The sequence below is a fragment of the Embiotoca jacksoni genome, unplaced genomic scaffold, assembly GCF_022577435.1.
Source record: "Embiotoca jacksoni isolate LCO1_2020_lvr unplaced genomic scaffold, fEmbJac1.0.p SCAF_23, whole genome shotgun sequence".
NCBI classification, from domain to species: Eukaryota; Metazoa; Chordata; class Actinopteri; family Embiotocidae; genus Embiotoca; species Embiotoca jacksoni.
Window position 1 is genome coordinate 3,805,051 of NW_027185374.1, and position 11,747 is coordinate 3,816,797.

Sequence of the window (11,747 nt, forward strand, 5' to 3'; positions counted from 1 at the left end):
CTGTACCTTTAGTTCTTTGAAATCAAGCCCAGGTTAAAAAAAAATAAAAGGCAGACTTGGGTCACCTTCAAGATTTGTGTGCCCAGAAACGGAGACAGGGTACACCCTGGACAGGTTGCCAGTCCATCACGGGGGCAGCACATAGAGACAGACAGAAACAAAGACCATTCACGCTCTCATTCACACCTAAGGGCAATTGGTAGAATCACCAATGAACCTGACAAGCATGTCTTTGGATGGTGGGAAGATGTACCCGGAGAGAATCCACGCAGCCACAGGGAGAACATGCAAACTCCACACAGAAATAATTAATACAATTATGACTTTCTGCACCCTAAGATGATAAATCCATCCTCACCTACATTTCCCTGGGCTTATTTGTCTTGTTTCTAGTGTCTTATTTGTATAGTTTTCTGTTTCTAATTCTATCAAACACTGGAAATGGTCACCTTCTCCACCCCCATCAGTGTAGACTGAATATCTAACTCACTGATAAATAAATCTGTAAGTAATTATGGGTAGTGTGAAGGTACACCATAGTGACAAGCTTGTATGCCCCAGAGTCTTGTCCTAGTTGCACAGCTTTACTTGAGGGATTAAAGTGAACAAGATTCACCTGATCTGCTGTTCCAGCATCAGGTATCCCTTTAGATTTGTGTGAAACTCTAATCTGACCGCAAAACTGTGGGTAAAGTTATCTCAAGCACAGGATTAAGGCAAGCTTATGTAACAGAAGCCTGAACGGGATCACTGACAGTGCATATTATCATCTCAACTCACCAGACCATCCTAGAAAGAACATGACAGTAAACCTCCTAATATTCTGTGTCACTGTGCCTTATCAGCCAGTCTGGCTGGCAGTCCTGTTTGCCTTTCTCTTTTCCAGCTAACCTTGAATGGAGGCTGTTGTATGTTGCAGCCATGAGGACGTTATTCAGATTCAAAAAAGGCTTTCCTATGCACGGGTCACATGTTCAAACTGTGCACTTGCAGTGTGAAGGTCAAAAACTCCATACGGAGCTCGTTACAGGAATCATTGAATCACGGAGATCATAAATGGAACCATGGTCCAAGACTCAAAGTTGATTTTTGACTCTTGGATCAATTGTAGAATCTGTCGACTAGGGCAGTAAAGAAGTTTAGGTCAGTTTCTTTATTGTCTCACAGCACAACATTCTTTTTTGCACCAAGGCAGCATGATAAATATAATCATAAAGCATTTAAAACTTTAAGATTATTAAAGACATTAAAGCGTTCAAGACGAGCCTGTGCTTTTTGATGAACCAGAAGTAACTGTTCTGTCTGTGTGTGTGTGTGTGTGTGTGTGTGTGTGTGTGTGTGTGTGTGTGTGTGTGTGTGTGTGTGTGTGTGTGTGTGTGTGTGTGTTACTGGGAAACAGATGAGGAATAAAGCAGCCACAGGACTTGACTGTTTCCAGTCAGTCTGAGAGCCTGGAACTGTAAGGGAGGGATATACTTTACAGTATACTTGCCTCCACAGTTTTCATTTGAGGCTGGAGTTTAGGCCATGGATGTATAGGGTAGGAGGGTGCTGGTGGTAGTGGTGGTGGTGGTGTTGGGGGGGGGGGGGGGGGGGGGTCTTGCCCTCCATTACCATGGCAACAGGTCTCCTTGTGAAATAACAGCTGTGGCACAGAGGATTATGGCATCTTTGGCTCACTGCCCAGCACCTCCCTCCCCCGTGCTTCTTTATGTCTTGTCCTTCACTTTCTGCCACGGTCCAACATAATCTGCCGCACAGAGAATCTTATTACACTATGACGAACAAAACACTGGGGCCCAGGCGACCTAGGGAGCTCTCTGATTGGCTGGTGGGAGGCAGGGCTGCAAGCGTGTGTACACACCCAGGGAGAGGTCTTACATAAGAGGCAAGATTTTCCTTACAAGAAAAGAGAACATGAAGTAAAAAGTGAATGCCTGTTCAGATGCCTCTTTGTTTCCTCCTCCAAATCTCCAAACCCACAAACCCCCCAGCCCCAAACCCCACCCTTCCCTCTTGGAAAGCTTTGTCTGTGACACACACACACACACACACACACATGTTCAGTCACACTCAGATACAGATATGCAAAACAAAATTGGTAGGAGGGAATATTTTGCCTCTTACCACACGCCAGCAGCCAGTAGTATCAGTTCTATATGTATGCAGTGCATGCCTGCACATGTACATATGTCCTGGAAATCCTGAGAGATATTCATATATATATATTTTATTTTATTTTTTTAAGTCATGCGTTAGTGTACAGGCTTTGCTCTTAGTTCAGGCCATCTTAAATTTGCAGCTAAATGTCAGTAAAAAGACTCCCTGTTTTCAAAGGCTGAAAAACTAAATTAGACATAGGCTTTATTTGGAAATAAATGCAAATTCACTGCAAATATTGGTTTAATCTACGGTTCCACATTCCTGCTGAACTCCTGACAACATTTCTTTCAACAGAAATTACATTAAAAAAAAAAATTTTGACAATTGAAATTACAAATTTACAGATAAAAGATTCTGTAAATTGTAAACTCTTTTAAGACTAAAAAAAGACCAAAACTGCAGCTATTTTGCAGTCAAACTAACACAAATTCATGTTTGCAAGTATGATGTAGGTACTTACAGGGTTGTTTTCATGATTTGCTGATATTGTCTTCCCTCTGTTGTACGAGTTACAAAATCAAAATAATTTAATTTGTTTAAAGTTGGCTGGATGTGTAAAACTGGTGGGGTTACAGGAATGTCTGCAAAAGCCTGCATACAACTTTAGAAGGTTTGTTGAGATTTATAATTATAAAATACAAATCATTCCAGCTGGAGAATACACCAGCCATTTTACTGTCACACATTCGGGGACAAAGAAGGTGCTGAGTAGTGATGAGAGCTTATGTAAGTGTGTGGGTGATATAAGAGCCTGAATGCTCTTTCACTTGATCAAAATGAAGTAAAGAGAGTCTCTCGGTGCACCCTGCCAGTCAACAAGATCACCTGAAACAGCAGCAATCACTGACATAGAGAAATTGAAGATGGGCTGTCAAGCGTGGAGTCAAGGACATTGCTGTCGTCAGGGTTACAGTTTATGATCCTGTTTGGTGAACAAAATACAGCAGCACCACTTCAGTGCTTTTATTGATATGCTGAGAAAGGCACTTTTCAAAGGGATGGTTATTTGGCCCTTCTTCTTCATCTGTAGGAGATTGAAGTCTAGATAAATAACTGGAGGGCCATTCTGTACACACACATTTATAGATTTGCACACTTGCTGATTGAAGCCTACGCCACTCAACTAAATACATGCAGAAATATTTTAGTGACGTTGCATATATTAGGCAGCGTGGAGTCAACAGGAACAAAAACACTGAACCCCAAAGTTCATTGAGCCTTCATGCTGAGATCTGAACCAGTTTTGCTACAGTTGCTGCTAAACAACTGCTTGTTGACTCAATTTACACTGAATGTCAAATAAAAAGGAAGGATTTAGTAACATGAAGATTAAACCTTATCTTTTTTTAATCTGTGAATTAGTCTCACTGATAAACCTTCCTCAAGCCCAAAGATGTTTTGGTTCATTTATGGTGTGGTCATTTTGGACACAGAAAATAGTTTATTACCGGCCCCAGTTGTCAACAACACTAGAACACAATTGTTTACGCTGTAAACTAAAATCTTTCCTGTGATGAAATGAAAATGCAGTCCTGTTTTTGCTGACGTGTCCAAAAGTCAGATTGATAGAGGTCATACTTGAGGTGACTCTGTTAATTGTGTTTTATAGACGTTTCAGAATGCCACATCATTTTAAGCTTGGTCCATTAGGATCATACTCTGATTTTATCTGCTGACCATAATGATGTACTATCCAGTTAATACTCGACTGCTTGTGTAACTCACAGCCAAATTTGTCTGGTGGGCACTTTTGTTCTGCTTTAAAATAAAGGGGATTTAATTCCTTTAAAACATAATGTCTAACACTCTTTACGAAAGACAAACAAATATATGTGTCTAGGATTGAAGTGTTCACAGTTAAGTTCAAAGACTGCGAGTGCACTTTGTCCTAAAATGTTTGGCATGGCGGGCTCACCTCAACCTTGAGTGTAAAAACTAAACTGTCTTTGGTTTCTTTGTCAGATATCAACAGAGATTGTTGGAAATCACAACTAAATGTTGTGAAGGTGTGAAATCGACCACAGAAACAGACAGAGGTATGTGGAAAATGCTTTATTGTCAAAGATTGTCGTGTGGTTCCAAGAACAGACAGAACCCGCTAAGACTTCTACATAGAAACCAATGTCAGCATTTCTTTTACAGAATTACAGACACCACTGAACGTGGCTAAATGTAAATGTGGCATATGGTGTCACATTTCCCTTTTTTGTGTCAAAATAATCTGACTGCTGATGAAAAAAATAAAATAACATAAAAGTGAACATGAACACTTAGAAACAAGAGTGTTAAGAAACGCTTTTACTCGATGAAGCTCTCACACATTTAAAACCGACAGAATAAATAATGTCACTTGGAATAAACTGAAGAGCAATTACTGCCCCGCAATGCTCGCAATACAAATGCGTCTTATCAGATGATCAAACCCCACAGGTGATTAGGTTCATGTATTTGTCAGAAATTTTCAGATATAATTCCTTTTAAAGTGCATCAAAGACACAAAGTACATCGCTCAATTGATTTTAGCCTCAAGAGCTTTAGGCATACCTGAATTTTGACAATCCATGGAAATAAAACAACAGGTAGAATTGCTTACAAATGCGCACTGCAATATTCCCCATTTGTTAACTTGATTTCCCCCCCCCCCCCCCCCAGTTTTTCGTCCAAACAAGTTTTCACAGGCTGAGTCGATATCCCTGATACTGACACCCTTCAACTGATAAACTGCTCTTTACCCAAATGTCCGAGCAGAAAAAGGGGAAAAGAGAACTAAGCAGGGGTAGATAGGCAGGAGCGGGGATGATTGTCTAGCCCGCCCACCTTTACATTCTGGAGACGCGGTAGCCTTGTGCCAGGCAAGCAGAGCCCTTCTGATTTTTACGGAGAGAAATGAGAGAACGACTATGTACAGGCCATGTTTCTCTATTCTCTTTGGTCAATCTTTACATTATGTACAAAAAACAAAATTCTCGGACTGATACGGCGTGCAATCAGTTAGCACGAGCCATGCGTGTTTCTGCGCCAAAGAAGTTGAGCATCGTCTGGACGAGCTCTGGGAGATCGTAATCGTGTTTCCAGCCCCAGTCCTTCCGTGCGTTGGAGTCATCAAAGTTCATTGGCCAGCTGTCAGCTGGAAGGAAACAGATATGTGGAACATAATTTAAAAACATGCCGGTTTGGGATTTAAAGCATCACGTAAACATTTCCATCCTAAATCTTCCAAAAAAACGTGAACACCTAACAAATAAAAAGCTCAAATCATGCAAGTTTAACCCCATCCCTGTTAAATTGAATACACTCCGAGATTTTGGTGCTACAGTCTTAGCTTATGGAGGCCAACGTTAGCAAACTTTAAATAGACACTGTTGTGTAACTGACATTGCCGAGCCGGCTTGTTACTTAGTTACACTTCACTTTGATATATCACAAATTAGCCTTTAAAGCTGCTGACTCAAACAAATCTCAGCGATCTCAGGCAAATTCTGCGTTTCACTCTCCTGTATTGGTCACTCGTCACCTCAGTCATTGCTGCTCAGAGGAGAAAAAAAATGTGTTTGCCTCAACAAATCAAAGGGTGGCTTACCGATTGCCTGTCGTACGGGGTCGACGTCATACGTGACCTCCAGCTCGGGCATCTGCTTGTGGAGCTCCTGGGCCAGCTCCTTGGGGGTAAAGCTCATGGCGTTGATGTTGTAAGTCCTCATGCTGAGTGTGTCACCTGGCGCCTCCATCACCCCCAGCGTGGCACGCAGGCAGTCGTCGATGTACATCATGGGCAGCCGCGTGTTGGGTCTCAAATTGCACTCAAACTTGCCACTTTTGATTGCATCGTGGAAAATCTGGACAGCGTAATCTGACAGAAAATAAACACGATCATTATACCAATTCTGAAATGAACCCTCCTGATTAAATATAGAAAAAAGGAACAAAAGCAACAGTGCTAAAGTATTTGGACTAAGATTTATTTAATACTGCAGTTATGAAAAAAACAAACAAAGTGATAAGAACAAAAAATTGGCTGTGATGTGGTTGTGAAAGTATGGAGATTAAAAAAAATAGAAGTCATAAGAATTCTCAGTTATAAATCAGTTGCATAACAAGCTTGTGACATGGCAGGAGAGGTACAGGAATAGGCCTCCATTAAAACTGAAACCATATACGGTCCGAACTTTATCGCTCATACCTGTTGTGCCGCCTCCGGGCACGGAGTCAGCAGAGATAATCCCCGGGTAGCGGAGACAGCGGAAGTCCAGCCCGTACCGGTGGTGGTAGTACTGTGGAAGAACAGGAAGGAATAATTTATTGATCATGTAAAAAAAAGGCCAATGTAAAATCAGTTCTGTCAGTCATACATACCAGGCAATATCAATCAATAATGACAAAAAACTGGCATTACTCTATTATAACTTGCATTGAGAATAAGCATTGAGGATAGTCAGTTCTTTGTGGTCTTGATTTGCAGTGACGAAATAAAAATCTGGACTCTCACCTCTCCCATCAGCTCGGCATGGACTTTGGAAACGCCATAGATAGTGCGAGGTCTCTGCACACACAGGTCCGGTGTAGGGTTGCGGGGTGACGTAGGACCAAAGGCCCCGATGGTGCTGGGGACAAACAGACGCAGGCCGTGCTCTGCCGCGATGTCCAGGATGTTGTGAAGCCCTAAGAAATAAATCGATCACTGAGTAAACTACACTTCAACATTTCAGGGAACATTGCTGTTGCTTACCACTAAATCTGCAGGACTTAATGAGAGGAAGTTACTCACCAGTGATGTTCACAGAGCGTGCCAAGGCCACGTTAGCCTCTCCCACAGCACTGAGGAGGGCGCTGTAGTGAACCAACCAAGTGATGCGGTTGTTCACCACAATTTCTCGCAGGTTCTTGTAGTCCAGGATGTCTGAGTAGATGAAAGGGCCTGATGGGGACAGAGAGGATTCAACATTGTATATTAGAGGTATAATTGTTCTTGATTAAAATGGCAAAAATGACAAATGTCTACAGTGACAGCAATTGTGCTTGTTTGTCAGGGATGTTGCCTCTTATGCTGAGCTGTTATTACAGTGCATCCTTTTCCACTGTTGTACGAGCTGCTAATGTATCGAAACGTGTGTTTTCGCCGGTGCATATTTCTCAAATTTTTCCTCGGAGCTGCAGGCTGTTACTTGCTGTGATCATCAACATCTTTTGGACAGCTCATTACTGGACTTTAGCAGAGCAAGAGTCAGGAACTGATTTGTGAATTTTTCGGGAGCATTTTTCAGGAAATCGTGACGTTCCCTCAAGCATAAATAAAAGAAAATTCAATATGAAGAGGTTTTATTTGCCAGCACTACAGCTCCCTTATTTGAGCATTTCAGTCAGAGGAAAACAGCTATGAAACATTTGCAACATGTTAAACAACCCCGATTGCCAAATACCTGAATTTTTGAAAGGAAGAATACAAGTCATAAGAGGAACTTTGTGGTCTGTCATGGGATGAAATAAAAACTTTCCAGACACGAAACAGATATGATATTTTGAGGGCAACTAACTCTTTATCTAACATTTCGGCATTGTTGCTTGTTGAATGCACCTGACGCTGCTTTGTACGAATGAATGCATTGTAATCAAACACCCTTGTGAATGTGACCTGTCTCGAAAACTAAAAACAGAACATTGTATAATGGTTGTGGTGTGTGTTTGAAATGAATAGAGTTCACACTGCAGAACACACTTCTTACAAGAGTTAAACTCACCACTGTGAAAAACGTTGCTGGGAGGTTTCCTGATGTCAGACAGAATGACATTGTTCCTTCCAAACCTATTCCTGTAAAAAAGTCACAGTTACACACCTTTAAATACATTATTGAACTGGTTACAAGTTATGCTGCAATTAACATCAGCTACGTGTCATTTGTACTCAGACAAATGTGAATTCCTACCTCAACAGTTTGGCCAGCCCCACCCCGAGTTGTCCCAGGCCACCTGCAAAGGACACAAATACTAAGTGAGGACACAGCACGCATTAAATGAACAGCAGCTAATAATCATCAGTGCTGGTTTCCATGGAGACTAAAGTATCCAAGAAGTAGAGTGGGCCATAAGAAAAAGGTCAAAGCCCTTGACGCCCACACTTTAGCTGGCGATCCTCTCTGCTTTCATTGGCTAACCAGAGTAAATGTTGAAGGTGTATTTAACAAGTGTCGCAAACTGCCCAGAACCAGATGTTGCGTACCTGTGATGAGCACCTTGGGGTGGTCTGTTTCGGAGAAGGACACGGAGTGGAAGCTCGCGTCAGAAGTCACCTGTCGAGGGGAGAAGCTGATGTTGCGTACAGCCACAGCGAGGGGCCGGCAGCCACACCCGGGGCTGCTGAGCAGGGCCTGCTTGGCCACCTTGCTGAGGGTTCTGACGACAGGCATGCTGGTACCTGCAGGTGAACAAAAACAGAATAGTGCGTTGACTTTTAGGTCCCTCTAGGGCTCACAAATTCCACAGGCAGCAGTGATATTTAGTGTGCCAAGAGTTTTTTTTTTTTCTTTTAAGGAGAAGAGTTCTGATTCCCATTATGTTGGGAGCATATTTGGATCACGGACATATATATATTTGACTGCCATCATTTGGTGGCCTCTTTCAGCAAAATTTTTGGGCAAAACTCCCAAGTTCTGTGTCAAGAGATTTGGGCTCCCCTCCAGACTCCAGGCGCCAAGAGACAAACAGAGGACTTGACCACGAACCTGGCATTGAGGCAGACGGCTTAATTTGCATCCCTTTCTTCCTATCTTGTATATAATATATATAGATATATACTGTACTGTATATACTGTATATCCTGTGCATTTTATATTTTTTACTGCTATTTTATTGCTTTTCTATTATTCTATTATTATCTTATTGCTTCTGTATGCTGCTGTAGCGAAAAAAATTCCCCTCGGGGATTAATAAAGTAACTACCTAACCTAACCTAACCTAACCTAACCTATCTTCTAGTTACATAAAATAAACCTGAAAAAGGTTCTGAACTGCAAGAAAATGTACCAACAGGGAAGACACGTAGTCTACAGCTGAATGCAAATGACCGACTAGCCATAAAAATAAAAATAAAAATTTAAAAAAAAAGCGCAACAGGAGCGCTCGAGCGCACAGCAAAACTTTATTTATTATTATTTAGCAACTTTATTATTATCACAACTTTTACCAAACTTTCACGCAGCATTAGAACAATTTCATTTTCAGAAACGCTCAGGGAAACCCGAGCACCTAGAACAATTAGACCTGAAACTAAAAGCAGCTCTCGGGGTGAATAATATCATTTACACGTGATGCGTTAATAGCGCAGTTCTGGGTTAAATGTGATGGAACTTTATCTTTAGTGTTTCTTCATTTGTTCATCACTTACATGCGCCAATTTTCCCGCAACGCATCACTTCAGAAATGGACTTACCGAGTGAATTTGGAGCTTCCAAAAAAGGAAGAAAGAAAGTGACTTGAGCGTACTTATACTGCCCTGCCTTAGGCGACAGCCAATCAGGGAGAGAGGGCGTACAGCGGTATACAGTAGCCTTCTAGCGGACTAACCGTGCCAAGACCAGGTCGGCAATCACCGAGGCAGAATTTGGAGGTATTTTTGGGACGATTTAGAAATCACATGAAACTGCGTTTGTATTAACCCCCTTAAAAGTAGTAATTTAACAACATATACATTGTATTAGACATTTAAAAAAAAAGAAAAGAAAAAAGAAAGATCACAAATTAAGCATCAACAATAAAACTTCATCAACTTTATGCGCGAGAAAGCTATGCGCTCCTGTTCCATCTCAGCCCGTGGTCTACGCTCCCCACATCATGAGCTGTCCGCTGTTGTGCCAACATCGTTTCACGTTACACACCATGTAAGCCATTTGTAATAGGGGCTCAGATCTGCATCCCCCCTTTTCTTTTGCAACGCGTCATATCATAGATATGCCCATAATTTAGTTCCATAACGGCACCGGGCGCCGATCTCTATCGTTGCTTTTTTTGGACTTTTTTTTTTTTTTGTGATGCTGAGCACTATTAAGAGGCTGACAAATGTATTAATGAGTGAGAAACCTTTTCCAAAAGAGGGATCTGTGTGTGAGAAACAGTCAGCCACCCAGATAATTGAAACCAAGCCAGTGCGCCGAATTGAAGCTATCTTGGCACGCTGCCTGAGCCGGGTTTTTGTTTTGTTTTTTTTGCCTTTGCCAAAAGCACAAGGTTGAGGGTCTCAACAAGAAATTTCGATTGAGCACATTATAAAAAAAAAAAAAGCACACTATAATCAATCGAAGAAGCACGTGGTCCCCGGCAGACAAATATAAGATTGAAACATCAATTAAAACATTTCATTTTATTTTTAAACGTGAGCAGATTAATACATGAAATACAGTATACCGAAAGCAATTTACTCACCAGGACGATAAGCAGTAAAAAAAAATAAAAAATAAAAATAAAAATCCTGTCCGACTTGCTTGATGAGAAAGAGATGCCGCTTGCTGCTTTGAGCTGATCCTGTCGCTTTCAGCGCTCTGACGCGGCGTCTGTGTTATCTCTGTCTAGTGTTGCATCAGCTGCGTCTTCAAGCTATATATCAGCGGCCATCTGGTTTCAGGGGAAACCGGCTTTCTCTCGGATTGGTGGAGCCCCGGAGGTGCGGTCCTCCCTCTCTGACCATCCCCTCCCATTCAACCGTCACCGACACCCGGCGCAGCGTGGCAGTACATCATGTGAATGTGTCCATTCACTTGCCGGTCAAAACTACAACCGCAACCACACTACTCTTTTGCCTCCAAAGAAGTGAGACTGTCCAAAGAAACATGTGATAATGGTGATGAATACTGGATGTAGTCAGTAATAGCCAGGTGGTCGTCATAAGGCAAACAAACTGAATGTTTGCACAAATACGCCCGCATTTGGATTTCCCACCTCTATTAATCGATTTGTCCACAAAATAATTTTGCTTAACCCAATTTCCTAGAGTCCATGTTTCAAATTAGTGATTTTTTTTCTGTCCAACAGTAAAAACTCAAAGATATTTTTTGTTCTCATAAAACACTTGAAAACAGCTCTTACTTGCAATTTACAGCATATTTACTAAATGACTTTGCATCTTTTTCTCAGCTAAAATTTTGAGGATCTGACAAAGTCTGAAAATTAAACTCAGTTAAAATGACACATCTTTATGCAATGACTTTGCATCTATTTTCAAAGATAACATTGAGAACAAGACAGATGTTGCCTATGCCTCCACATAAATTTGACACTTATTCACCACCTAGATTATGCAAACTTGACAAACAAGAGTTCAACACTTACTTTCTGCTGCTCTCCCAACAAACGTCTTCAAATATGTTTTTTCCCCCGAAGAACAGTTATTAAGCTTCCTTTTAAAAAGTCAAATTGGGATACCTAGACCCATATCAAATCACACTTTTTTTTTTTTTTTTTTTTAAGTAAAGAAAATTGAAAAAGCTGTTTTTAACTAACTTAACACATTTCTGTTGCAAAACAATTTCTTTAAAAAAACTTTTAAGTTTTAAATGACATTCATGTGAGCAGTGACACTTCAAAAACCTTCAGTCAGT

At 41.3% G+C, this 11,747-nt stretch overlaps 1 protein-coding gene across 2 annotated transcripts; it reads right to left on the reverse strand.

Annotated features, from left to right (window-relative positions):
- Window positions 1-4,806: 4,806 nt before the first annotated feature.
- tdh (L-threonine dehydrogenase) lies at window positions 4,807-11,747 on the reverse strand. Of its 2 annotated transcripts, XM_069158295.1 has the most exons (10): window positions 11,479-11,747; window positions 10,576-10,965; window positions 8,378-8,572; window positions 8,085-8,127; window positions 7,899-7,969; window positions 6,929-7,078; window positions 6,650-6,822; window positions 6,344-6,434; window positions 5,744-6,013; window positions 4,807-5,290 (listed from the first exon to the last, which is right to left on the reverse strand). In XM_069158295.1, the coding sequence occupies exons 3-10, from the start codon at window positions 8,562-8,564 to the stop codon at window positions 5,151-5,153; spliced, it is 1,125 nt and encodes a 374-aa protein (XP_069014396.1). In that variant the 5' UTR covers window positions 8,565-8,572; window positions 10,576-10,965; window positions 11,479-11,747; the 3' UTR covers window positions 4,807-5,150. The 2 variants fall into 2 exon arrangements, with proteins under 2 accessions (XP_069014396.1, XP_069014397.1); XM_069158296.1 differs by lacking the exons at window positions 10,576-10,965; window positions 11,479-11,747 and adding an exon at window positions 9,587-10,343.